This window comes from Drosophila pseudoobscura, chromosome X (genome assembly GCF_009870125.1).
Source record: "Drosophila pseudoobscura strain MV-25-SWS-2005 chromosome X, UCI_Dpse_MV25, whole genome shotgun sequence".
NCBI classification, from domain to species: Eukaryota; Metazoa; Arthropoda; class Insecta; order Diptera; family Drosophilidae; genus Drosophila; species Drosophila pseudoobscura.
In genome coordinates this window covers 44,024,620-44,052,255 of record NC_046683.1, presented here as the reverse complement: position 1 = coordinate 44,052,255, position 27,636 = coordinate 44,024,620, and the positions used below count along the sequence as shown (strand labels likewise).

At 45.9% G+C, this 27,636-nt stretch overlaps 4 protein-coding genes across 13 annotated transcripts; 2 read left to right on the top strand and 2 right to left on the bottom strand.

Moving 5' to 3' along the window:
• Positions 1-507: 507 nt before the first annotated feature.
• On the top strand, positions 508-1,479 carry LOC4813051 (trypsin beta-like). The gene has a single exon (XM_001353216.3). The coding sequence runs from the start codon at positions 508-510 to the stop codon at positions 1,474-1,476; it is 969 nt and encodes a 322-aa protein (XP_001353252.3). The 3' UTR covers positions 1,477-1,479.
• Positions 1,480-2,569: 1,090 nt separating this feature from the next.
• On the top strand, positions 2,570-3,366 carry LOC4813038 (trypsin). The gene has a single exon (XM_001353215.4). It carries the CDS (start codon positions 2,596-2,598, stop codon positions 3,364-3,366), a length of 771 nt encoding a protein of 256 aa, XP_001353251.4. The 5' UTR covers positions 2,570-2,595.
• A 1,079-nt stretch (positions 3,367-4,445) lies between these two features.
• lqf (epsin homolog lqf) lies at positions 4,446-15,530 on the bottom strand. 10 transcript variants are annotated; one of them, XM_033382119.1, is made up of 11 exons: positions 15,004-15,530; positions 10,568-10,722; positions 9,876-9,964; positions 9,149-9,807; positions 8,413-9,088; positions 8,253-8,349; positions 7,910-8,190; positions 7,736-7,837; positions 6,838-7,473; positions 6,119-6,179; positions 4,446-5,902 (listed from the first exon to the last, which is right to left on the bottom strand). In XM_033382119.1, coding segments are annotated over exons 2-10 (2,571 nt in total). In that variant the 5' UTR covers positions 10,569-10,722; positions 15,004-15,530; the 3' UTR covers positions 4,446-5,902; positions 6,119-6,149. The 10 variants fall into 10 exon arrangements, with proteins under 10 accessions (XP_033238010.1, XP_015042668.2, XP_015042661.2 ...); XM_015187182.2 differs by lacking the exon at positions 6,119-6,179 and having other exon boundaries at positions 6,832-7,473; positions 15,398-15,530; XM_015187175.2 differs by lacking the exon at positions 6,119-6,179 and having other exon boundaries at positions 6,832-7,473; positions 15,004-15,529.
• A 1,963-nt stretch (positions 15,531-17,493) lies between these two features.
• ltl (larval translucida) lies at positions 17,494-27,546 on the bottom strand. Its single transcript, XM_001353213.4, has 4 exons — positions 26,269-27,546; positions 19,628-20,636; positions 19,360-19,558; positions 17,494-19,294 (listed from the first exon to the last, which is right to left on the bottom strand). Exons 1-4 carry the CDS (start codon positions 26,559-26,561, stop codon positions 18,372-18,374), a joined length of 2,424 nt encoding a protein of 807 aa, XP_001353249.1. The 5' UTR covers positions 26,562-27,546; the 3' UTR covers positions 17,494-18,371.
• Between the last annotated feature and the right edge of the window lie 90 nt (positions 27,547-27,636).

Genomic DNA, 27,636 nt, shown 5'->3' with positions numbered 1-27,636 from the left:
CTAGAATAGATATCTACACATGTGAATGTTCTATCTTTTAGACATAAGATGGCCCCTTCGGACCTAGATATTAGATGATTGAGCATATATAGCTAGGAGAAAAGTGACGGATCGCAGACAAGTATATCCTTAAGTATATCCACAAAAGAAATACCATTTCCTTCATTTTCAGTTGTATCTTAAATTCTTTATGGTTGGATCTACTAATATCTGATTGGGAATAATCACCGAAGAGTAGGGCTTACATTTTGTTGGATGATGTCTGCGGGCGTGGTCTGCCGTGGGTTAATTTTAGCAAGTCCCCGTTAATAGACCTGACCCCCTTGCCCAAAAATCAAAAAGAAATGCCAAATGGCAAACCCCAATACAGGTTTTAGGTTCGGGGTTTGGCTAAGTGTGCATCCAATTAAGGAATCGGCAGAACCAGGTGCTAAGAGGTCGAAAGGTAGCCCGACTAACGGAGTTGTTTCAGTTTACACGCGACCGCTGGTCCGATCAGTTATCGGAATGGATTGTAGGCCAACTGGAAGTGTCATTGGGATCGCCGTCTTTGCCTGGCTGTGGCTGCTCGCGGCGGGCCGGGGACAGCCACAGAGTCTGACATTGGGCGGCTACCAACAGTACCAGCAGACGGCTACGCTGGGCGGCTACTTCCTGGACAATGGCACCCACTATCTGCTGTACGAAAGGCCGAGGGTGACGCGGCCGAGCTTCCTGCCGCTCTCTTATTTTGGCAACATCTCTAGCAACCCGGGCGTGAATGCCCTGGAGACCCTGGACTATCTGCCCACCAGAATTGTGAATGGCAAGAGGATCAAGTGCTCGAGGGCGCCCTACCAGTGCGCCATCAGTTACCAGAAATACTTCATCTGCGGCTGTGTGATCCTGAATCGTTCTTGGATTCTCACCGCCCACCACTGCATCGTGGGCGCGGCCGGGAATTACCAGGTGCGGGCAGGGACCACACAGCAGAGACGCGGCGGCCAGTTGCGCAATGTCAAGAAGATCGTCGCCCATGCCGGCTACAGCGACTACACCATGAGGAACGATTTGGCGATGATGAAGCTCAGCAAACCGCTCAAGTACAACCGCTGTCTTAAGCCAGTGCGCTTGCCATCGCGGAAAATCAGGCGCTTTCCTCGCTGCTACCTGGTCAGCGGCTGGGGTTTGACCTCGGCCAATGCCCAGAATGTCCAGCGGTACCTGCGCGGCGTGCGCGTCTGCAAGGTGAGGCGTGGCAAGTGCCAAAAGAAGTACAAGGGCACCGGCGTCAAGATCTACAAGGATATGATCTGTGCTGCCAGCCCGGGTAAGGACAGCTGCTCTGGTGACTCTGGTGGTCCACTCGTGCACGGGAACATCCTCTATGGCGTCGTATCCTTCGGCATTGGATGCGCCAACCGCAAGTATCCGGGCGTCTATGTGAATGTGAAGCGATATGTGCCCTGGATAAAGAAAGTCATGCGAAAGTATTAGCCAATCTCCTTCTAGTATATATGTATATTTAAATCTCTCGTCCCGGCGTTTGTGGTTCTCCCGAACAGCTCGATCGATTTTAATGACTTTTTTTTGTATATTAAGTAGGTACGAGAATAGTATTTTTTCAGTGTCCTAATACCACCCACCATTTTTGTAATCAGGATTTTGGTATTTGTGTATGAACAATACCCAATATCCCACACAAAATGTAAACAAAATAAAGTATACTTTTACCTATTTTTGGCACCGAGGCACCGTGAACTTTGCCAGCAAGACGGAAGGGCACCGTCGAGCAAATAATGCAACAAACCTGCGAAATAGTAGAGCAGAAGGAAAAGACGAACGATTCCAACAAGAAAAGCAACAGAAATGTGCGTGTGAGCATGTCGCAATTGCGTGAATCTCAATCACATGAGAGGATTGCACGAGATGAACGAACCGGAGACACCCACAGAGAAAACGCTAAAAGGGACATCGTGCACTTATGTACATTCGCTTCGTTCCTTCGTCTATTCTGATCATCCGAAAGTACTGATCGGTGCTATGGGCAAAGAATTTCCCTTTTTTCTTGCGCTCAAATTCCAACATGAATCAGATGGCATCTGTATCGCATTACAAAAAGCTCTACCTGATATGGGAACTCGACCAGAATCACAATAGTAAAGGAATCTTCAAGGTTATTCAACTTTCTGCTTGTGAAAGATCCAAGCTGAGAGGTTAATCAATGCCAATTTTTGGGAATAGTATTAAAACTAAAGATATTAATATTCAGAACTTGGCCAAGGCGAGATCACCGCTAAAGAAAGGCATCCGAAAATGTTCACAGAAGTTATTTTAAGCGGTATGCGTGTATCCAGTTCCATATGCGGTAATATCTATGAATACAAAGAAATAGTATAATCCAACATGTAAGACAGCTGCTCGTACCTACCTGCCTTAAGAAATAGTCGACGACCCTATCAATATTCATATGCCAACTACAGTGGGTCACCAGCAGCGGTGTCTTGCTGGGTTCATTAGCATTTTATGGCACAGAGTTCACACTCAGAGGTCAAGAATTCGGCATCCAGTTCTAATTTGGTATTGGCGGTTCACGGTTCATTTGTTTTTGTACGGATGATGTTGAATCCGCACGCATTGGCGATTTATCTCCTGCTGCTGCTCTGTGGCCAGAGAACATGGGCCACATCCCTCAAGGACCGGATTGTGGGTGGAGTAGAGATCCCCATTCAGATGACACCCTGGCTGGCCTCTCTCTCTGTCCAGGGCAACCATAGCTGTGGCTCGGCATTGATCACGCCGCGATGGCTCGTGACAGCGGCCCACTGTGTCCCCTATCCGGAGAGGTACTCTGTACGTGCCGGATCCTCGTCCGTTCGAGAGGGTGGCCAGCAACGAGCTGTGGCTAAGATCCTCGTGCATCCAGGCTTCAATCCGCGCACACTGGTTCATGACATCGCCCTCCTCCAGACCCGTGAGCCCTTCAAACTGGGGGGCAATGTGCAATTGATAAAACTCCCCCTGCCCGGACTCAGTGCTCTGCCCAAGACCCTGCTCGTCGCCGGCTGGGGAACAGTCCACGCGAAAGCGAACGCCACGGAGACCAGGCTGCGGGGGACCCTAGTGCAGACCATCGACCAGCGTCGATGCCGACGCCTCTATGGAGTATGGAGACGCCCTATCACAGATAACATGCTCTGCGCGGCAGCAGCTGGAAGGGATCACTGCTATGGCGACTCGGGCTCTCCCCTGGTACATCAGGGCAGCAGCTACGGCATTGTGTCCTTCGCCTACGGCTGCGCGGATCCACGTTTCCCCGGGGTCTACACCAGATTGGCCAACTATGTGTCCTGGATATTCGGTGTGCTAAAAAGTGAAGCCAATTAATTGAGAAACGCCATTGATAATAAAGAATCTTTTAGATATCCTCGGATTATCTGATTTACTAATGTTCATAACTGTTTTAGACCCATCTTCCTCTCGTTCGGAAGGAAGAAAGCGATCTGCTTCGTGTGATGGATGCTGCTCTTCCTGCTAGGATGTTACACAATATGCAAGCGTAAGCGTTTTCCCATCCTCATGCATCTGGGGAGACGCCGCACTCGCCCCTTCGTTCGTGCCCCGCCAGAGAGCGATAAACTTATATTCCAGCAGGCAGTTGCCAGTCGACGGCAAATTTGTGTAAATTATGTATTTGTGCATTTTGATTTCATTTAAACGAAGTTTCCTGATGGCCCCCAGCGCATGTCAAATATCAAAAACCGAAACGCGACTCTGGCAGCCACTTGCGCAACACATATCCAGCAATCCATATCCATATCCCCACATTCACATTCACATCCACATCCACATCCCATCCCCATTGCCGAGGTACCATCCCATCCCCGATCCGATCCGATCCGATCCCAGCTGGCTGGCCAAAATATCACTGCCATATGCCATATGCGGTGGGCGTGCTCCGTTAATGCTGCACTCTGGCGGCCCCCCGAAATTAACATAATCGTGCTGCTGTGCTGTGCTGTGCCGCTCCGACTGTGCCTGTAGCCTGTAGCCCGTCGTCGCATTTGGCGCCCCAACAAAGTGTTGAATGCTGGCGCTGCCTGTCAAGTGGAGGCTCCCAGGCATTGGCACACTCATGTGGCAGACCCCAGATCGGGCTTCAGCTTGAGCCATGCTCCTCCTGGGATCGTTGTGCAATGGGAGCATCAAATGTGGTCTGGTTTGACTTTTACAGGGATTTTCTCTTTGTAGTTAAAATAGATTTTAATAATAATATGAAAATACGCTTAAAAATTTGCATTTAGCAAGTGTATAGTATGGTTTATATATAGATATATATATATACTATATATATATATAGTATGTGTGTGTTTGTTGTGGTTTTTGTTTGTGGTTGTATATAGGGTATCAGCGTTGCAATCTCAAGCATTATTTCACATCACCATCATCTAGTTACGGGTTACGGGTTCTCTTTATAAGTATGTATATTTCGTTATCATTAAGTTACGCTTACACAATTCATTACGTATTCTAGCCTAAATGTATACCATTTTTTGTTTCGTTTTTAGTTCCACACTCCTCTTACTCGATCCGCTTTTACAATATTGGGTTTTCTCTCTCTCTCTATCTCTCTCTCCCTCTCTCTTTCTTTCTCTTTCTCTTTGTATATGTGTTAGGGGCTCATTCGTTCTTTCATTTTTGTAAATTTCAAACTAGTTTCTATATGTGTAAAAAAATGGTTTCAACAGCAAAACTCGTGCACTGTGTTCGGTTCGGGGGTGGACCAAAAGCGAATACATATATATGCACAAACGAATCGACTGCCTTTCAAAAATATCAGTAAAAATGTATGTTTCAAAATCGAACTCACGCGCACGCACAATAAAAAGTGTTACAAAAATGAGACATTAACATTTCACAATTACAATTACAATTACAAGCACACATTAATTGGTTTATCCTCTGTTTTTAACATTCTCTTTGACCAATGCAAAATTTAAAGCTATATAACAATTTGTTTCTCATTTAGTTTTCATTTTTGCATCTCTCGTTTGGACTCTCGTTATCGATGATCTGCACTCTCTGGCGGCTGCATTTTCTTTTGGTGTGTGTTTGCCGCCACTCCACAAAAGCTGCAACAACTCGTAACAGTGGGTCTGTGTGTGGGTGTGTGTGTATGTGTGAGGGGTGTATCGACTAAGGGGCTCGACTCCCCCCGTCAACAGCAACCACGCCACTCAACTTTCTATTACGATTAGAATGTGTGAAGAGTAGTAAAATAATTTCATTGCCTGTTGAGTAGCGTGTGTGTGTGTGAGCGGGGGGGGCGAAGGGGGCTCTCCCTATGCTGCTATCTTACAACAAGGTTTACATGGTTTCAGTTATTGCAAATGTGTTTTCTAAACTCAAGTTCTGTGGTTGAATGTGGGCATCCGATCGCAGGATTCCAGTGTGTTCAGAGACAGAGTGGCGGCTGGCCTAGCCTGGTCTGGTGTGGTGTGGTGGCTGTCAATGCTCTCTCTCTCTCTCTCTCTCTCTCTCTCTCTCTCTTTCCCTTGGTTCTATGCTCTCTCTCTTTCTCTTCCACTCTGTTGTACATCACATATTTTACAGTTTAATAATACTTTCTTACACATAATTTATTAATTAGTTCATATTTCTTTTTGCAGTTGGTAGAGCTAAATTGCTGTGGTTTGCTGTCGTTACTCTGGTTGTTTGTTGGCGGCCATTGCACCAGCACCGCGCACACCAGCCAAAGCCGCAAGCAGTCGATTATCTGGTTCTTGTGTTCTCTTGTTCTAGTGGTTGAGTCCTCCTGTCTGCTGTCACCTCTTGAATCCTACTCCTGAATCCTTGTTCCTTATGACAAAAATGGATTTGTTGCTCCTGCTTCCGGTTTGATCCAAGGCATGTTGTTGTTTTGCTGTAAGATTCATTCCCGAATTAGTAAATCTCTTGAATTTCCCAATCAAGTTTAGCTTTAAGTTAGATTAAGGTGAAAGCAAACTACATTCAGAGTCAATCAGATCAGCCATGTTAATAGTTACTTAGCGATTAGTAGTTATTAAGGTATAGAAGAGACTACGGACTAGTGATCGATTAGAGGCAGAGAGCATGCACATTCGAAAAAACATTTTACCCATTTGCATTTATTGCATTTTGTATGTGTTTTATTTAAGCGTCCAAGCCTCCATGGTTGGCTACAATTAGAAAATATTATGGATCAACGGATGCGATGGCATACCATCTGCTGGTTAAGAGATGTGGTTACGTGTTGCAAGGATGGAAGCAGCAAAGCAAACCGATTTATAGTCATTATATGTACATATGTATATCCAGAAGTTTACCGCGCAGAACAGAAGGTATTTTAGGTGCCTTAATCGTCATTACCAGGCGATAAACCATAGGCACCGCATCCATCTGTTCTACATTCTTATTTCTAAAGATATTCGAACGTAGCATTGGATATACAGATATGTACATATTTTTGTATATTAATAGCAGCGGTCGGTAGGAGTTCACGGGGATTCTCTTGACCAGAATTACAGCATTTTGCACATTCTGAACATTCTCTTCTCTGCGATCCACACTGCAGATCGGTTTCCTTCACTGCCTTCTCCAGTAAAGCAATTCTGTAGCAACAATTTGTTAGAGAGATCTCATACTTGCCAAGTCAAAGAAAATTCAAATAAGAGTAAGAATAACTAAGGAGAACAAACAGAACAGAACAACTAAAGCAAGCAAAATAGGAACAACAAAGACGAATAAACGGCAACTTCTGGCAGCGGGTAGGAGGAGCAACAGCAGCACAACTTCATCGCTGAGGATAGGCATCGTATTAGAGATACACACACTCACTTCCAGGTTGCAGGGAGCCGTAGCTCCCGTGGACATGCCATAGTTGCGTACATCTTCAGATACAGCCCCAAAGGTCATGGGTGCAATTTTGATACCCGGCGTTTCGGCCAGCGAATCGGATAGGGCGCTGCTATAGCTGGACGCATAGGTGGAGTACAGCCCCGGAGTGCCGTAGATGTTGTTGTTGTTGTTGTTGTTGCTGTTGTACATATTGGATTTATATCTTGGATCAGCCTCGTGGGCTGTGGGACTATTGAAATAGGGACGCTGTGGCGCCTCGCTGAACAGATCCATATTGCGTATGCTGTCGATGCCAGGACTGGGATTGCTGAGGTTCTTGCTGCTGTACGGATAAGTGTAGATCTGTTCCGTATTCGGCTGTGGATGTGGATGGGAATGGTGTGGTGGGGCAGAGGATATGACGGGATTACTAAACGCTTGCTGCTTGCTGATGTACGGATAAGTGTCCGTAATCTGCTGTGGATGCGGATGCGGATGGTTTGGTGTGGCCGAGGGAATGACGGGATTACTAAACGCTTTCAGTAGCTGAAATTCCTCCATGCCGGAGGCATAGACAGGGGCCGATGGCAACCCCAAATTAAGACTAGTCGGACGCACGGGTGGTGGTAGCTTCAGCTGCGGTTTTAGGGACATTTGCATGCAACGGTTGCTCGAAAATAGAATGACACGAAGGCAAACGAAAGACAAAAGTAGAAACAAAATGCACAAAAGAAAAAATGAAGGATACAAGAATTGTGTTTTTGGTTTTTGTTTTGTTTTGTTTTGTGTTGGAAAGTAAACCGAGAAAGTACCGAGAAATTATGAGAGAAAAAGAGAAAAAACCTCAAAAATAAGTACAAGTACGAAGAAGATTCCCTTAACAGGCCGCTCCACTCACCTGCGACTGACTGACGCCTCCACCCATGACTGGCGCCCAGGGATCCTGGTTCATGCTGACTGCAAAGGGAGCCTGCTGTTTCAGCTGGTTGATGGACGGCACCTGAAATGCAGGAGGCCAAAAAAAAGGCATTTAAATAACAATCGAATCAGAAAAATCCCTAGCTCCACTCACGGCTGGCTGCTGTTGCTGGAATAGATTCGTTTTGGGTGGCATCACGTTGTCGCTGAATGGATTGTAGGCTGGGGCATTGCCCGATTGCGTTTGTGGCGCTATCGGTTTGATCAGATTGTCCAGATTAACCAGCGCCGAGTTCTCGCCGAGGAACGAGTGCGGATCCTTGAGCGGTTTCTTTGCGGTGGCCCCTGTCGAGGGATGGACAGAGCTCGTACTGCTGATGGCAGCTCCGTTGCCGTAGTTCAAAGAAAGCGGATCCATGTCGTCGAGCAGAGAAGCTACAAGAGATCGCTAAAGGTTAAAGCCAAAGATCTAGATATAACAGGGATGGTCCGCTTACCATTATTGTTATTGTTGGAGGCATTCGAATGGCTTTGATCGGCGCTCTTGTTGCGGTTGGTTATCAAATCGAATTCATCAAACTCGGGGGATTGTTTCTGGAATAGGGAATATATAATTGATTTAGGATTAATCATTCTGGGTATCATTCTTGAGCCTACCTTAATAGCGCCCGTTCCTGCTCCAAGTGCCTTCCAGGGATCATCCAGCGCTGGCTGCACCGGTGCCTCCAGTGTCCAGGGATCCGCTGGTGCGATGGCTGCTGCACCCGCTGGCTCTGCCAGCCAAGGATCCGCAGAGGCGCTGCCATTGTTGCCGGCGTGGCTGTTCGCTGGGGGCGCCGCTGCCAAGGCACTGCCAGCAGTGGTTCTCGTCATCAGAGCTTCGAATGGACCTCCGCCTGCAGGCGTGGCCCCGCGACCATTTTGATTGGCATTCCCATTGGTTTGTAGCCAACCCTCATTCGAGGAGCCGGAGGCCACGGAAGGTGATTGTGTGCGCAGACCCCACGCATCACCGCTGGCGGTGGCTCCCATTCCCAAGGGACCTCCCATGGCCGAGGTCAAGGGCACACCGGCGCCCATGATGGTGCGCGGTGCGGCCGAGGGGTGCCAGGGGTCCACTTGCGGCGAGGAGGTGCCCGACCAGGGGTCTGACAGCTGACTGGGAGCACGGGCGGCGCCGGGCGTGGCCCAGGGATCGACGACGGCCGCAGGAGCGCCGCCAGCAGCGCCCAGCGGCGGACTCGAAATGCTTGTGGCGCCCAGCGAAATGTCCAGCAAGTCCAGCAGATGGCTCTGGGGCTCTTCCTTCTTGGGTCTGGTAATTGGTTGGCCGCTGAAAAAAAGGTTGGTTAGATTTTGCGAGGGTTTGTGCTTGTCATTCTCTTCGACTCACTTGAAGTCCTGCTCGCTCTGGCTGAGGGCCAGCTGCAGACGGACATCGTCGCTCCGTCGCTTGGCCTCCTCCTGCTCGGCCTCTTCGCGCGACATGGCCATGGCCAGCTGCAGTTGCAGTTCTTCCTCTCCAGCGGTCTGTGGCCTGACCATTTCCAGTTCCGATTGTGATTTGGGCGGCTCCTCCTGCCAGCCAGGCGGCATGTCACGCTGCGAGGGCCCATCAATGTAGCCGTCGCTGCCAAAGCCGCTGGGATGCAGGGCAAAGCGCTCCTTGGCCTTCAGCGCCTTCACCCGCTCGTTCTTGAGCCGCTCGTCGTCCTTGAGGAGATTCACCAGCTGCTTGGCCTTTTCGCGCACATGGGTGCCCTGGTCCTTGCCCTCCTCAAAGTAGACGAACTCGCGCAGCGTCTGGATGGCAAAGATGTTCTCCTTGCACTGCTGCGCCACCTTCTCGGTGCCCGTCTTGATGAGGTACTCGAGCAGGATGAGCGCCTTGTAGACGTGCCGCCAGTTCTTGCCGTGATCGTTGAGACGCTTCCAGATCATTTGCATGATCTCCGAGAAGGCCACCACGTTGTAGGTGAGGTCCGCTATCTCGCCCATGATGGCGGCCGAAGGACCCCACGGATCATTCGAGGTGGCCTCACGCACTTTGACCTGCACAAGGGAGAAGAATCGATTTATAGGATTTCTAGGATCTCCAAGATCAACGGATGATTACTCACCTGGGCATCGGAATAGTTGTGCGCTAGGTTCTTGATGTTTCTGCGTAGACCGGCAACATTGACCTGCATATCGTCCTTTTGCTTTCTCACTGTGTGACGAGAAGAATTTTGGGGTGTTTTAGTATGGCTTTATAATAAAGGCAGGTATAAGCTCCTGTAATGAGGGTCCAGGGTTCGAATGGAGGATTGGGATTGGGATTGGGTTTGGGGTTGGGGTTAGGGCTGTGTCTTTGTTTCTCTGCTCAGAGGGTTAGGTTTTTTGTCTAGTTTGATACTTTTGTTGCATGTTTTCGATTCATTTTGGATTTACGTTACTGGAATTTTGTTTATGCTTTGTCGTTTTCTGAAGTATATTCCATGGCTAGGTTGTGTGGCATGTGGCATGTGGCATATGGCATGTGGATCAGTACAAAAGCAAAACAAAAACAAAAAACACAAGAAAGTTCAATGTGTGGATGGATGGATGGGTGGATGGGTGCATGTAGCGTTGGCAGTGGGGTGGGGGGAGCTTTTCTTCGGACTCTGGATGTGACAGATATTTTTCTTGAACCTATGAAGTACTACATAAATGGTTTATGGTTTATGTTTACTGTTTTTTTTTTCTTTGGTTTATGCGGTGTACGAGATAGAGAGAGAGAGAGATATATATAGATAATTGGAATATGAAAATGGGAATTAACATTGAGACTTACTTTTCGTTTCGTTTTATTTTTGCTACACACACACAAGAAACTTTTGTGACTGTTTTTTGATTGTGTTCAAAGGCTAGAGGTTTTCTTTGCTTTTATAATTTTTCGTTTCGTGTTTTGTCTCTATGTTTATTGCTGTTTAAGTGCTCCAAAGCAAGCTAAGTATGAGATACAAGATAAATACAATCAAAATACATGGTATAAAAGTACAGATACAGTATACAGAGTACATATCGTTATATATATGCGTATATAGTTAGATGACGGCCAAGATCTCCAACTGGCAAATCTCAGAACACAAAAAATGGTGCACAAACAGCAAACAAATGAGTGGAAAGCAAAAACACGCACACACTTTAAAATAATGTTGTTTTTTTTTCTTGTTTTTTTTTTTCTGTGAAAATCGAAAGTCGGAAAAAAGCCGCCTCCGCCGCCGCCGCAAGTCCGCACCGCACGCGTGCACTGCCTTGGGAGATCCAGAAACCTGCCCAAGGGCCCAGACCCAGAAAAATAATTCAATTTGCGGGCAAACAAAATGTGCAACAGAAAGGAATAACAGCACACCAATACCACGAAAAGTTGAGACAAGCTAAGAGTACGTGCACCCAACCGAGCGCCAAAAGCAGACTGTGCAGATGCTCTTCCTTCCCCACAGAATGGCTAAGGAATGTTCAACGTTTGCGAATGTGAATGGATATACATACATAATAGGTGTTTCAACAAATACTAAAATATAAGAAATGGTATCTTTAGATGTAAAATGTAAAAATGTATGTGGACTAATCGCTGAGATCCCCTCCATCGATTGTGCTCCACTGCAGACAGTTCCATTTAGCTAACGGACCCCACCACCAGTGAGGCTTTCTGCTTGAACTTAACCCATGACAGACCGCGAGACCCAAACAAGAAGCCGCAAAAATGCAAAATAACCAATGGGTGGGGGAGGGAGAAGAGGGAGACCGACCGGCAGCCCCATGTCTGGAAGGGGAATATGCAAATCTTTCCAAGACAAGCCCGAGCCCAAGTTATGCATTAAGCAACAACAACAACGACAACATCTGGCTAGAAAACAGCGTGAAATTATAGCAAATGAATTGATTTTTCTCCCCCCCTTTGTTTTTGGCCCGAGGTGCAGATCTATTTTTAAATGCAAAATAAAAAAAAAATAAAAAATGCACCCAAGATAATCAAATTGTTATCGATTGAATGGGAGACGACAAGAAAACAGCAGCGAAAGTTCTGCGAGAGAAAGAGAGTTAGGGGTCCCCAACCTCATAGACGCCCCCATATATCACATTGAGAGCAAGCGTACCGCAAATTGGACCTGATTACTGATAAGATAGGGGCTGTATAGTGCACACACATAAATTGTATTGAGGCTAATGCAGGAGGGCTAGACACTTTGAATAACCTTGCAGATCGATCGATGTCACCGAAGTTTGATGGCAGCTCAAGTCAAGCTTCGTGGGATTATTTTTAAACACTAAAGAGTTTTTTTTTTTTTACTAGCGATTGTTATTTGTAGACCCTTGAGATTGTAATACAATCTAGGGGGTTCTGTTTGATGAACAAATAACTTAAAACTTTCAGGCAGTCCGACAGCTGAGGAATTCGTTTTTATATAAAAACGGTGAATCATGCAACGCTTCTGGAAAATGGTTATAGCAGTATAGTATGTTACCTACTAAAATCGGATAAGAATAGTTATCAAAATACCCAGTTGTCGATTGATTGCACACAACAAAATAAAAAAAAAAAACAATTAGTTATCAGTTGAGGCAATTGAGGTAAGTCGAAAAGCAAATTAACATGTACATGTGTAATGTGAAACTCTACGATCAGACGTCCGATCAAAGTCCCTTATTAAATCGAGAAAATGATCAGGTAGACATGAATGAAAATTAGCCAGTGATCAGCCATCTTAGGACAGTTTTTATGGCTAGTTGAAGCTGGTTATTCGATTCAAAGCTAGTTGCACCTGATCTTCAGATTTATAGCTAGGCTGTTGGCCACAATAACCGGTTGTTTCAACTTATTTATTGCCTAATTTTACTACAGTTATTTACAGTTTGAAAACGTATGGTATATTAACCCGTTAATGGCTAGGAATTCGTGTGTGATTTCTTCTCTTCGTTTTTGTTGGATTTTCTCTCAGGTATTTACTCTCATCTTTTTGCTGTTTTTGTTTGTTTGCAAGAAACGCACTTGACACATATTGTGGAGAGCCGACGCGTCGGCAGAACAAACGAGACAAAAATCTACCAAGAACTCAATCGCAACTGTAACTCCCAGATAAAACCCGTTTTTCCAAGACTCCAAGTGAGAGAGTGCGGGGGAGAGGGAGAGAATGAAAGAGATGAGATTCATTGACCGCTTTGCTGCCATAGTAAAGATCAGATGCGGGGGAGAGCAATGGATAACTGTGTTTGTTTGTTTGTTTTCATTCCGCCTGCCTGTCGTCTGTCGCAGAAGAAGGCGAAATAATTCAATTAAATGTCGCGCAGTAAGAGAGAAAGAGAGAGAAAGCCACTAGGCAAATGAAGTGCAAGAGCCAAGAGAGTGAGGGTGTGGGGTGGCGCGGGGTTGCTTGCTTGAACTTGAACAAATTAAATGCCAGACCAGACCAGACCAGACAGAGCCAAAGAGAGAGAGACAGAAGAAAAGAGCACAAGTGTGAGAGGACCAAAGTCTCTGTGTCTCTGCCAGTGTCCGTGTGTCTGTGTCTGTGGCTGATTTGAAAGGCAGCAGACAGAGGGAGGTAGAAGCTTTCTTTGTGTTTTTGCACTTGACATTCGGCAAACGGCGACGTTTTATTGCCAAAAATAATACCATATACATTTTCATACATATTTATATGTTTGTGTGCACATACATATGCATAAACACCGAACGAGTTGCGGATTTACTTTGTTCCAGGGGCAAAACAGAGCCTTGACGGACTCGACCCCAGGAACGGAGCCGGTTCAATGAACGTAACACGCAGAAAGCTTAACCGCTAAGGCGCACTAGGGGGAATCGCCGAAATACACAAGCACTGGAGATCGGCGGCAGCCACGACGTTGCCCGATTGTTATGCGTACTGCAACTGGTGGGGGCTCTCAGTATTTTTCTAAATTGAATAGCAATTATTGAAGGTACGTACAAACATATGTATGTACACTCGAGCAAAATATTCCACATATTCACGAGGCTGTTTTCGCGGCATCGTTGTCAGACGTTTAGCATGTGCTAGCGAAGTGGGGATCACCATTAACCTGCTCTCCTCTCCGCTATCCATGCAAACATAATATAACTGCAAGGTTATTCTCTCTCTCACTTTATCCGATGTATGTACATATCCGATGTATAAAGTCAGAATCAGAATCAGAATGGACGGATCGTCCATTAACACCCATTAATTACATAATTGGCTACTTGATGAAGAAGCAAGAGAGTTTGTGGAAATTGTGGAAAATATTTGTATTTCCATACAGGTGCGAACAGATGAGCCGCAGAATTAAATTCGCAACATAATCAAACTAAAAACATTTGAAGAACATTCTGATTATCTCCTTAAACATAATATATCTCCCACTATCTCCCTCTTTTTTGATAAGATTCTCTGGAGAAAAATGTTTGCATTTGGTTTACGATAATCTGCTTGACAGACAGGTGAATATAGGGTTAAAATCTTCTTGCACAAAGGTCATTGCTCGCCTGATGCGTCCCACTGTGCGCAACTTGAGCTGCTGTTCTCCGATCAGTGGCGGCGATGCTTAGCCGGGGCTTGGGGCTTATCCCCCCTGAAAACACACACTCCCCTTGTTGCATCTGTTGTGCATGCGGGCGTAAAATATGTGTGCTTGGATGTGTGTGTGTGTGTGTGAGTGATGGGTGATTCTGTTGCCGTTGCCTCTGCCTCTGCACTGTTGGTGTGAGTGTGATAACGAGTCAGAAATGCGATTAGATTTCATTTGTGGCACACACTCACACACACCCGTACGGTTGGACGGGGTACAGTGGGCACACAAACACATACAAGCACACACAAAACTTGCGGAAAATGTGCGAAACTTCATTCATTACTCATGCCCAGGGCCCCCTGCCCTGCCTCCGCAGCATAAACCAGTTCTACCTTTCGACCTGGGGCTACCGTGGTATTGAAGGAGGGGGTGGGGGCGGCTGATGACTAACGCAGCAACGCCGACTTATCAGAAAAAGATTTCAGGGAAACTCTTATCAATAAAAGCACGCTAATGCGAGAGCTTTTCTGCAACACAAACAACAGAAACGCGGAATGTTAGAAGGACGTCACAGTTATGGGGCCAGCTTTCAACGGCGCTGGGGGGGTAGATCGTTTTCAGATCAATGTAAAGCGAATCCCAAGCGTAAATTCAACTGAAGAGAAAACCACTGCGCTCTGCCCACGACCGACTGAGCCGCCCCCTCTCTCTGCTCACCTGCACCACTGCTGCAATGACTCTGGTCTCTTGTTGTTGTTGTTGTTGTTGCTGCTTCGCTGCTGCAGTCAGTCCGTGTCGGTATGGAGCTCTCTCTCTGTGCGTACGTCTATGAGTGTGTGTGTGTGTATGTGTGTCTGTGTGACGTCGACGACGACGACGGCGGCGACTACTCCTCCCCTTCTATCTAGTTTTTTTTTTATATTTTACGACTTTCTTTTCAAATGCGCTCGCTGCCAGCAAACGGATAGAGTCACAAGACGGTGACGGGCAACGGCGACTGCGACGGGACGAGAAAAACAACGACGTCAGCAGAAATAACGCGCACGAAAACGAGACGACGCAGATCCTCCGGAAGAAGGCGGAAATCGGTGAACAATAGAACGATATTTACACTTTGCACTTTGCACAAGACAAAAAATGGAGCAGCGGAATAGCTATGATTCGACAGGGTGTCTGTCTTGTTTACGTCCGTGGCAAAAATTTGTGAGAATGCAATACAGTGTGACCACGGATTCATCGATAAAGTATACGGTCTGACTCTTAGAAATATACCGAAATATGCCGTCTAATTTTCAAAATATACCGTAAATATACCGACGAAATATTTGTATTAAAACTCTATCATATTCCTCGTTTTTATATTCGGTTGAATATCACTAGATAGCTAGGACCTTCGGCCTTAAACTCATTACTTTTACCGATTGATGAATCATTTTCCTACAAGATTGACCAATTTTAAGGACCCTGTTTTTTTTCTGATAGTGTCTAAAATAAGGTTTAACAAAAAAGGTCAACAACAATTTCCTCATATTAACTATTTTTACATTTTATCTAAAAGCCACCTCTAAGCTAACTACACACTTGCTACATATTAACTACATTTGGATGTAATTATCGGAAGCGACAGCTGAAGGGGTGTAAAATACAAAAAATACTATTAAAAGTATAAAAGATTTATCGATCGGAAAACTCTCAAAAATGTACCAAAATATATCGCCTCATTTTCAACATGAATTACACCGCGAAAATAAAATTGGTTGTAAATTGTTCTTGTAGATACATCCTATCATTCCTTTTTAGTCACCAAAACCCCACGATTTCTTTTATCTGAAGTAAAAATTATGTAAGTTTTATCATTTTCGTGGATTTAAATACCCCCCTGGTCGAAAATGAATTAGTTTTGTCCATGACCGATTTTTAATATTAGTTATAATAATATAATATTATTATTATTTAAAATTGGTTTAATATTATAAGCTAGCTAGGACCCAAAGAATTGAATATATACATATTAGTATCCTACTGAGGACTATGAGGACTCTTTTTTGATTGCGTCTATAATAAGGTTATACCGAAAAACTTTATTTTGAAATTGAGACGATCTTGTGATTGTTGTTTTTAATTTAAATTTGAAGTTTTTGTTTGATAGACAATAAGGCCGTGCTGCTTAGCGGAATTATGCATTTCATTATTCTTGTCTTAATTTCCAATTTCTGGTATTTCGAGAGGCAAGTGCCAACCAACCAGCAATTGAGCTGCTGTTTATCTACCACATTGCCATCCAATTTTGCTGTCTAAATACTCTTCCAGAGAATCATGATTGAACCCCCTGGTATTTACAAGCTACATAAATATGTTTTGTCTCTTAAAGACTTTTTGAAAAATGATAGATTTTTTTGCAATTTTAAATAAACTCTTCAGGCAATCAGCTTGAGAATCTGTTTCGGTAATATTATTCAGGACGAATTTAATCTCTCCCAAATAAATTAATTTAAGCGATTCTTAAATGTCATATTGTCACCGAAATATGTATGGTTTAACACATCGAAGCCATCGTTCATACTTTTTAAACTTTTTTTTGATGTAGCAATGGCTTGTCTTCAAAAGTGCTTCAATTTTAGTGCCTGTACTGACCGTTTTGGAAATACGAAGTATTGGTTGAATCATGTCCTTGTGACTTGAAGTGTTTATCTGTTAATTTTGGTGCCATTTGGCACAAAAGGAATCTTTACAAACTTTTCATGCATTAAAAATGCGACCCCCCCAGTTGTTGGAGATAATTAGCACTACAAAATTGTCGACGGTTTGCCAGTAAGTTGAATGGTATCACAGTGAGACTCCTATGCAATGGACTGATGATGGATCAGCTCCAAAAGGATTTCGGTCCAAAGAAATAAAGTTACCCATAAGTTATGTTATCGCAGCGCCTGATAGCCAAGACGAAAGTTTGCCAAGGGGTATGGGGCAGCGGCAGTACAACAGCCAGCAGTATGCAGCAGTCTGGACCCGATCTTCCAGGTCGAATGGCATGTTGAGCAGGAACATGGGCTGCTCCAGGAGCTGGGTTCGTTGGTTAATCTGATTCTTGAACATAGACCTTTTTTAATTGAAAAGATTATTATCTTTTTATCTTCTGATAGATTGTTAAAAGTAAAAATGTCACTTAATTCATTGAAAGATGCAGAAACTAACGACTGTTTTTCGATATTTGACTTTTATTTACGATTTTTATTTAGAATACCATTTTCATTTTCATATAATTACACGCTAAAATCTAATTTCTCATCTTGTTAACGAAACGGATAACAATAGTATATAATTTTTGTTTTTCGTTTTTCTTGTATAGTGTCTGTGTGTGTGTGTGTATGTGCGTTGCTACGTCTGTGTGAGTGTGTGCGTTGTGAATGTCTGCGCTTTTTTGCTTAGTTTTTCGCATTTTCCGGCTCTGTTTTTGTTTTGTTTTGCTGTTTTCTAGATCTAAGTACCTAACATTTTAGACGAATTGCAACGAACGTGTATGGTGTGTACAGTTATTAAATGTTTAATATGTATATTTATATGTGTATGTATGTATATATGCATATTCCATAACGCCATCTGTCGCGCTTCCTTCCTTCCACTTCCGTTTCCGCTCTCACGATCTTTCACGGTTCTTTCTTTCGTTCGTTTCTATTCCTATTCCCACACACACATCGATAAATTGAGCCCCCAACAAAAAAGCTTAAAGCATAAGACAGTACCGTTCGTCAGTCCTCGTTGTGTTGCGTCATGGGTCATGGGTCATCGATACTCTTCTCCAGTTCCTCTCCTCTCCCCACCTCTCCTGCCTGTTGCCCCGTATCAAATGAAATCGAATCCACAAAAAAAAAAAAAAAAAACACATTATGTCCGGTCCCCGTCCTGGCATCTTTTCGATTTAGCGATCGCTTAAATAAAACATAAAAACTAAATTAACTTAAGGCATACTCGTACGATACACATCCAAATCTCGTCCCCCGCCAGCCTGCCTGCCTGCCTGCTCCTACGCCCGCGCTGCGATTTATATTTAAATATTCGTTACGTCCCCTTACACGGGGGGCACCACCTCACTCCTCGGGCGGCTCCTCAGGCACCTGCAGACTCTGGGCCGACTCCGCGTGCACGGAGTTCGCCTGCGAATCGGAGTCCTCCTCGAGCACATTCGTTTTGCTCGGCGGCGGCGTGGGCGGCTGTACCAGATTGGGTATGTACTCCACCGTCTCGTACTCGGTCTTGGCCACCGACTCGTGGTCCAGGTCCCGCTCGTGGTCGTGCTCGAGCGGATCCTCGACCGCGACAGGCGGCACCGCCTGATCCGCCTCCTTGGGCACAATGGGCAACTCCCCCCCGGCGATTCCCGTGTCATTGATGGGCATGGGGTCCGCGTGCGGCACCACATTCGGCTCCTCGATGTCTAGGATGATGGGCAAGGTTTCGTTCGGCTTCGGCGTTGTCGTGCTGGTCGTTGTCGTTGTGGGTGCAGTGGTCGTCACCAGCTCTGTGGCAGCCATCTGACTGTTGGGCGTCGTTGTTGTCGTCACTATCGCAGCGGTGGTTGTGGTGTTCGTGATGGGCGGAATTGGTGTCGTCGTTGCGGTCTCATTCCTCTCCAGTTCACTCTTGAGCGGCACAGGCCAAGGCGTGGTGGTGGTGGTGAGTAGAGGCGGCAGGGGACCTACCGCCGTGGTGCCAATAATCACTGGATTGATCAGCGGCTGGCCCAGCGTGGCTATGAGCGGCGGCAACAGCTCCTCGTTGGTCTTGAGCAGCGTCGGCACTAGCATCTGCACCACCGGCTTGGCATCCTCTCCCCCACCGATCTTTAGGTTGGTCATCAGCAAGGGCAGGTCAATCTTGTAGAGCATCGGTAGGACCGTGCATACTTCCTGGTCGTTTTCAAAGCACTGCGATCGCCCACGGATACGCGCGTCTTGGACGGCCATCAGAGGGCAGAGCTCATTGAGGCGCACATCACACATGATCGGATTATCTGTGAAAGGAAATGGAGAGGCATAAATGATCGTGGTAGTCAGGGCCTGGGTCTGGAGCACTCACCATCCAGATGTATCTCCAGTTTGCCGGCTACATTGTGATTCTTGCAGCGCGTATTCGTCACGAGCTCGCTCGAGATAGTCGTGATTTGGTTGTTCGTCAGATTGGCTTGGCACAGCACGGGCAGTCCGTTGAAGTCCCGCTCCAGTTTGGTGATGTTGTTGAAAGCCAGCTTTAGGATCTTCAGATTGGGAAGCATCGTCTGCGGAGAGGAGGAAGCGAGTGTATTTTAGAAAACAAAGTTTCAGAGAGTGTCGGGGTCACCACTTACGGTTTCGAGAGGCTTGAGCTCCACCAGCTGATTGCCTGTCATGTCGAGGATCTCCAGTCGTTGCATGCCATCAAAGTCGCCGAGCAAAAGATGCTCCAGTCGGTTTGCAGACAAATCGAGTATACGCAGATTTCCCAAACCGGCCAGGGCGCCATCCAGGGAGACGATCTGGTTGTTATCGAGTCGTAGTGCGAACAGCACAAGCTCCTGCACTCCCTTGGTGCTAGGCAGGAGTCGGCTGATGCGATTATGGGACAGATCGAGCCGTTTGAGCAGTCGTAGGCCGTGCAGCTCCTCCATGGAGAACTCTTCCATGTCGTTGAACGAGAAATTGGCGATCGTCAGCTTTACCATGGGCAGGAGCGAAGAGTTCAGCGAGCGAATGTGGTTGCTGGCCAGGTGGAGGACATCCAGGCGACCGCAGGCCTGAAACTCGTCCTGGGCCAGGTACTCCAGCTCGTTGTTGCCGGCCAGCAGTTCTTCGAGGTCCTGCGAGTTCCTCAGGACGCGGTCAAACGAGCGCAGGCGATTGAAGTGCACGTGGATCGTCTGCAGATATCGCATCCCGGCCATGTTCGCCGGCAACCTTTCCAGCCGATTGTTGTGAGCCATCAGCAGGCGCAGTCGGCTGCCATCCGGCAGCTCCCCATCCAGGTCACTGATGTTGTTTGCATTGATAAAGAGCGACTGGAGCACGTGCAGGTCGTGCAGCGACCCATTGAGCGACTCTATCTGGTTGCGCCCCAGATGGAGGATTAGCAGGCTTTGCGGAAAGGCGCCTCTGTCCAGCCGCGTGATGTTGTTGCTCGGCAGGATGAGGTTCGTCACCACCTGTATGCCCTTGAGGTCGTCCTGCTGCACCGCCCGTATGTTGCAGCGCCCAATGTCCAGGGTCGCCAGACTCGGCATGTGGTTCAAGACGTGCTTCGGGATCTCGTCGAGTTCGTTGTCGCCGACGCTTAGGTAGGTGACATTCGATAACCCTCGGAACGGCAGCTCGGGCAGCGATCTATAAATAGCGCCAAGAAAAAACACACACATCCATTACCACTTCGTGCAAGTATTATTAGAAGAAGCCCGAATCGGATTCGAGATCATCAGATGGAATGACTAGGAATGACAATATTAGTGCATTATTGATTTTAAATAAAGAAACCACTTGCAACTGGAATGCGGTTTGAATACGGGGAATATTAATAAGTCTACAGGAGGAGGTCTAGATATTCCTAAATCCCCCAGAAGCGGAACCACTTTAGGAACTGCTGGATTATCTCCATTATTGATTTAGATTATAGTTTCATACAGAAACTTTACATAATTATGTACAAACATGCACTAGTCTTATCAGATGGGTCCATTAGAAGCAGAACCCACCTCTAAGAAGAAACCAGCTGTTTCCGGATAATTCCACTGCCACCAATCGCGGAAATCTGAATGAAGTGACGAACTATGTTTGTTTATGAAACAGAGGAATTTACGAGAGGCATTCTCGTAATCGGGGACGCAATAACAGCGAAATTTGTATTCCCTTTCTACTGCATGCTATAGGGAAACCTCCAATCCATCATATACCTTTCAGTTTTCAAGATATCGTTACGAATATTGGTTACAAACTGTTAATTATCTGCCAAAATGGTTCTATTCTTACTTAATCAATAAACTTTACATCATCCTTTATTTGATAGAATAATAAAAAAGAAAATCGCAACTGGAGTTGAAAAACATCGCTCTAGAAATTACCGAACAGCAAATGATTCAAATAAATATTTGAATCGATGATTCATCGAAAGCTCTTATTAGTTTTTAATCGAATAAAGAGGGTCTGGGTCTGGGTCCGGTCTGATCATCCCAGCCCTGGTTCCATCCACACTTTGGACTCGATGACGTAGGCTTATCAGGGACTGAGAGCCATACCATACCCATTCCAGTAGCCGATCCCAGCCAGAGATCTGTATCTTTATCGATGTCTGCAGGTGGCTATTAAGTTGTCGCCGTCGAGGCGCCAAACTGGCCCATGAATGCCATCCATATTCATGATGGGAACTGGGCTGGATGGCGTGCAAATTGCCCGCTTGGGGCGTGGGGACGGGGACGGGGACGGCACTAGCCATAGAGTGGACATCCTTGGCGCCCGTTATTGGTACAGGTAGTACGTGCAGAGATACAGATACACAGGTATACACGAGCGAAAGCAGTGCAGTTTCTAGATTGATTGGCAGACGCTATTTTTAGAGGCATCCAGATCCAGCCAGACATCCATCCCAGCCACATGATCTTGATTGATTGTCCGGCTCCAAGGAGGAGGCAGAGAACTTGTCAAGCGTTGATTATGTAATGAGAAATGCTACGAGTAGCTGCAGGAGAACAGGAGCTGCTGCTGCTGCTGCTGCTGCCGCTGCTGTTGCCTGCCAGCCGTCGTAGATACTGTATCTGTATCTATAATGAGCCCGTTGAACTTGAGCACATGTGGCAGTACATACGAGTAGTAGATAGATGGAGATACAGATGAAGATGAAGATGAATATGAAGATGGGTGATGTTGTTTATGGAGATACATACATAGATACATACTTAGAGGTGCACACACATCTCTCTCTCTCTGTGTTTGTGTGTGTGTGTATGTACCCGATATATCTTCAATTCCTTAACGTCAGCGGCATAATTGTCACACGACCTAAGCTTGGCCCCTCGATCATTGATTGAGCGTAATAATAAAATTCAATTGGACTGCCTGCCTCTCGGCTCTGGACTGACCCCCAGATCGCAGAGCACCACAGAGAACCCCTGAATTGTGAGGAGAATAACAAAAACATGTTCGAAACATTCCATTTCGGTCGTAATCATGGGGTATTGACGCTTCGTTTCAGCCCCAAAATATCAAAACATCGAAACTTTCCTTCTCATCGATTGTTTACTTTCTCGATTTCAAAAAACAACCCGAAAATCCATAATTTTCTATCGGATGAGGAGGAGGAGGAAGAGGAAAAGAAAGAGACTGTGACTGTGGCATTATCGCATTGGGCCCAGACAGACATCCGATGATCGGGGGAATATTCCATAGTCGATTCGGTCGCGCGGGGGCATCTATTAATTATGCACGAGAGTAGTTATCATAATTAATTGTCAGGCAAACGAAGCCGTCAACACTTTTCGCACTTTCTCAGGGCTGCCTGCTGCTGCTGGTTCTGGTGCTGGTGCTGCTGCTGCTGTTGATGCACTCTGATAATAGCAATAACAACCATATTAATAGCCTCAAACAAATCTGCGAGTGATTGAACATATAACCTACGAGTGTACGCAGACACAGATCTATACAATATACATATGGGATGGGATGGAATGGGATGGATGGTTGCCTTATCGCCTGAGAAAAGCACAAGACCAATGTGATCAATCTATCAAAAAGGTCATATACGAGAGAGTGTATTACTCATTCCCCATCCACATCCCCATCCCCATAGCGTACCATACCACACCATCGTGATCTTGAGAGCACCATACATTCACATTCTTCTCGGGTGTCCTGTGCGCCGTAGAGTTCACTTGAGGCTGTGGCTGCTGCCTCCTCTCATTCAATAGTTGTCTACAACTCGAATGAGTTCTGATTAAACCGATCGTAAAAAGCAATCATAAAAATTGAGTTTATTATTTTGGCGCCAGTCATAAAACACAGATTGTACATAAATAAAAATCAACAAAAAACAGTATCTCTTATCAGGGGACTACTGCTGTGCGTCCAAATGTGATCCATATATGGGCTAAGAATGGAACTTAGGAATGTACTTGGACTACTGGGACTTTGAAATCACACCAACCGAAGGAGGAGCCATATTCTATTAGATGTTTTAGAGCTCTGAATGGCTCTATCGGAATGGGGATTAAAATTGGGCAAAAGAAAGCCATCTCAAAAGAGCAGAAAAAATATAAAATTGGCATATTTGCGTTTAAAAATTTTGTTCGGGACTTTGGGTCTTGATAAGAGGCTGCAAAGAGATATATCTTTTAATTATCCTAAGCCGCAAAGCCGCATTTCCTTTCACTTTAGATGGAATCTTTTTGTTTACCGAGAGACTGAAGCAGATGCTTGTTCTAAGAACTGGACTGCAAATGGATCATCAAGATGTGATCTTCACAATGGAAGAGTTTATTCATTCATTATGGGATTGTCTTTCAAATGTTTTGTCGAATCGATAACGCCCGGAATCACAGACAGAGATGAGGAAACTCAACCGAGCCGCTGATACGAGGGGTGCTATGAGCGGAGAAATCGTGATCATGATTCGGTCCGGTCGGTCGGTGCCGTTGCCGTTGCCGTAGCCGTAGCCGGTGGTGGTGCCTCATAGAACCACACACAGAAACGCACACAGGCACAGGGTAGCAGTATTTTTCCTGACTTGGTTGGCATGATTTGGTCAGAGCGCGATATTAAGGCAATAGGTCAATTATTATAAATTGACATCAATGTAAAAAGTGTTCGCCAGCCTCCGATTCAGTGGCAGTGGCAGCACGCGCTCTTCGCTGAATGCAGAGCAAGAGCAAGACAGAGATCGGAGATCGCAGATTGGGGAGATTGGGGAGATCGTGCAACAACACTGATTCGATTAGGTCGAGTAATTAAATCATTCAGTTTTACATATGAGTATGTGCACATTCGAGTGATTGATTGAATGACTGATTGGGAAATGGATGAGAAAATTAGAAACCGCTCGAATGTAATCCCAGGAAAATCTAGCAACAGTCATCGGAAGCTTCTGGAGAGCCAAGCCAGCCCTAAGTACAGAGCGAGGCTTAATTTATTGGGAAGCTCCTCCCACATAGGGAGGGAACGTGTTCCCTTTTCAATTAGTGTCAAATCTATAAAACTCCATGTGATTCCCCTGTGATGCATAACCTTTTCAACTGCAAAAACTAATTATATCATTGTCTTCTAAGAATTGGCTGATGTTTCTACGACTAAAAATAGACTAGAACCTTGTTGGAATTGTTTTTTTTTTTATATTTATGAAGAAATATTTCACTGTGCTCTTTTTAAATAATACAATGTTTAAATGCTTCTAAGAAACTCAAAATATTTAAATAACGATTAAAAAAAATACAAAATTAACGTATTATTATTGAATGAAACACGTGCCACAAAGCAGTAGGTTTCGTGGCGTGGGGCACAAAGAAAGCCTTGAGTCATGCGAGTATTTTGTTTTGAGTCCGATCTCCATTATAATTATAAAGCCGTCGAAGTCAAATATCAATGAACCCGCCGGCAGGCGCTTATGAAATAGGCTCGAATGTTGTTTCTGCTCGTATATTTTTGCAACTGCAGGGCGGAAACAGAGATGGGTACAGGGACGGACAGGGGGTCGTATTTATTTATATTTATATTTGTTATTTATTATTTTTAAATTGCAAATATATAAAAAAACAACACAATACGACGCAGCGGCAGTGAGCGGCACTGAGCCGCAGTGGAATCGGATTTCATTCAGAGTCAGAGTCAGAGCCAGAGCCAGAGCCAGAAAACGTGCAAGCCCCGACGCTGCAAAAAGCGATTCCAATAAACTGCAATTATCAATTTTGTATACGCATTAAGTATACGACGCGTCGCTGGCGGTGTCTATAGTCGTATATGCCATATATACCATTTATAGAGACCGTAGGTACCGAGTCGCTGTAGAGCAGAGACGGGGGCTATATGTGTATATAGATGGGGAGCCTCCTCTCTATGTACATATGTATGCTTATACATCATGTGTACTCGGTGGAATTGATAAGCCGCAGCTATTCAATTATCAATAATACAAAAAGACGAAAGCCGGGACGGACCGCGAGAGGCAGCCGCTTCTTCTTCAGAGATGCTTAGTTGGTACTGTATTCCGATAGGATCCAATCAAATCGAATCGAATCGAATCGGCTTTGGATCGCATCGGATCTAATCTGGTGGCGCAAACAAACGGTTTGCCTGGAGCCCCGGCTCGTAATTTGTATCAATTCATGGCATGGCATGGCATGGCATGGAATGCCATGGAATGGAATCGGCTTGTGGACTCCCGACTAGCAGCAAAAGGCGCGCGAGCTGGCCTTTCCACTTCCTAATTGAAAAATTAAAATTAAATCGGTAATTATGACTCTCGACTTGACCGGGTCCACCTCCATTCCATCTCCATCTCAATTTGCCCAATTGAGGGATGGATGGCCATAGATAATGAGGCGTCTCCATCTCGGATCTCTCTTTGACGTCAACTCAAATCCACCCCGATCTGTCCGAGCTGTCCATTCTGTCCGTTGTTATTGTTTTAGTATCTACTTGGGATGTAAACAAGCCCTGGGAGTAGCAGAAAGCACATTTTTCGTGCATTTACATAAGTAGAATAATATGTACTGTATATGGAAATTTGTATACTTTTTTCATTATATTTTGCTCGGTTTTTATTGGGTTTAAGGAACCTAAATTGATAGCCATGCGAGCGGAAAATTCTGCTTCTCAACGGAACCCAGGGAACTGCCGTCAGGCCGGGCCAGGCCAGGCCAGGGGAACTGTCTGCCGACAGCCGACAGCCCGGCCTTGAACCATGCCCATGTCTCCAGGTCTCTGGATATTAGCAAATGATATACGATCGATATCTAATTTAAAAATAAGTTAGAATCACCTTAGTCCATTCCATTGCATGCGTAGCTTGTATAGGTTGAAGTTCATATCCGTAAACGATCGCATCTCCAGGTCGTCTAGTTGGGAGTGGGTGATCTTCAGGTCGGTGTGCACATCGGGATTTAGCTTATTGGCCAGGGTGTCCACAATGGCATTGAAGGACTCTAGCTTTTCGCAGGAGAGCTCCACATAGTTGGAGGCCTTGCCGGTCTCGCAGGTGCAGGGCGAGATTTCCGGACGGACCGAGCACTGCAGCGAGGCTATGTGGAACACGGCGTACATGAGGGAAGTCATTTTCTGGCCGTCGCTCGCTCACACTCTTTTCGTTATAATTAATTTCTTTAATTCAAAGAAGGCACAGGCACTTTCTCCGAGTCACCTTACACACACAATTTACAACTCACGAAGTAACAAAGTCACAAAGTCACAGTTCACGAATCACTATTCACTGCTGTTCGGATCGAGGATGCGGAGGTGCATGCCGTTGGGCGGCGGATTATCAACTGTTTGTACGATTCAGTGGCGGCGCAGGCAGCTCGGGGAATATCGCTGGCTGGGCCCGTGGTCTGGGGAAAACACACACGCACACACACACACAAACACAACCAACGTCTCGGCGATGGGCTCGATCGATGGGCTAAGCGAACAGATGTGTGCGTGATGCGGGGGTTTCCATAGTTTGCCTTAGTTTTCCGGCAGGATTTTTCGGATTTCGGGTATTCTGTGGAACCGATCCTCACTTTTCGAGCTCTGGCATCGAATTTCACTGACTTCCCGTTGCGCTTAGGCGTAAGTCGAACGGCATGCACACAGGGGACGGACCGACACACCACACACGCTGGGCAGGGCACCCTCTCGGATCGGGGGTTTGGGACGGAGATTGGGCTCCAATCCAATCCAATCCACTCCGCCGTAGTCGTAGTCGTACCGCGCTCACTTGCCGCGCACTCTCTCTCTTTCTATCTCAGTCGTTCGGCTAGGCTGACCTCTTGACCCGCGCCCCAGTGTACGTAGATCGGAGCAATGCTTGGAATTAATCTTCTAAAAAATTGTTGTATTGTTGATTTGTTTTCGAAAAAAAACCGCGAGTACTGGGAGTATTCTGTACTCTGTGTGTGGGTTGTGCTCGTATGGGTACTACTCGTATAAGGTATAAGGTTCGATTGAATCGATCTCTCGCGCACTCGCAATATTTCCCGATTTCTAGCCCGGTGATCACGTCTTTATTCCAGCACGGTCCGCTGCGAGTGTGGGTCTGGTCTGGGAGTGGGAATCAAATCGCTGAGGATCCGATCCGATCCGATCCATCCGTATGCTGCGCTGCCGCTGCGGCGCGTCGCTGCTACTTCTCGTCGCTCTCTCTCTCTCT

Bases quoted from the DNA above. Each gene is read 5' to 3' on its own strand.
- LOC4813051 (XM_001353216.3), top strand. From the start codon at position 508: ATGGATTGTAGGCCAACTGGAAGTGTCATTGGGATCGCCGTCTTTGCC.
- LOC4813038 (XM_001353215.4), top strand. From the start codon at position 2,596: ATGATGTTGAATCCGCACGCATTGGCGATTTATCTCCTGCTGCTGCTC.
- lqf (XM_015187182.2), bottom strand. The intron at 9,089-9,148 runs GTGAGTCGAAGA...CCTTTTTTTCAG, and splicing joins CAGAGCGAGCAGGACTTCAA to CGGCCAACCAATTACCAGAC. The intron at 7,838-7,909 runs GTGAGTGGAGCT...CCTGCATTTCAG, and splicing joins TCCAGCAACAGCAGCCAGCC to GTGCCGTCCATCAACCAGCT.
- ltl (XM_001353213.4), bottom strand. From the start codon at position 26,561: ATGACTTCCCTCATGTACGCCGTGTTCCACATAGCCTCGCTGCAGTGC. The intron at 20,637-26,268 runs GTGATTCTAACT...CGCTATTTATAG, and splicing joins ATGCAATGGAATGGACTAAG to ATCGCTGCCCGAGCTGCCGT. The intron at 19,295-19,359 runs GTGAGTGCTCCA...TTCCTTTCACAG, and splicing joins ACTGGAGATACATCTGGATG to ATAATCCGATCATGTGTGAT.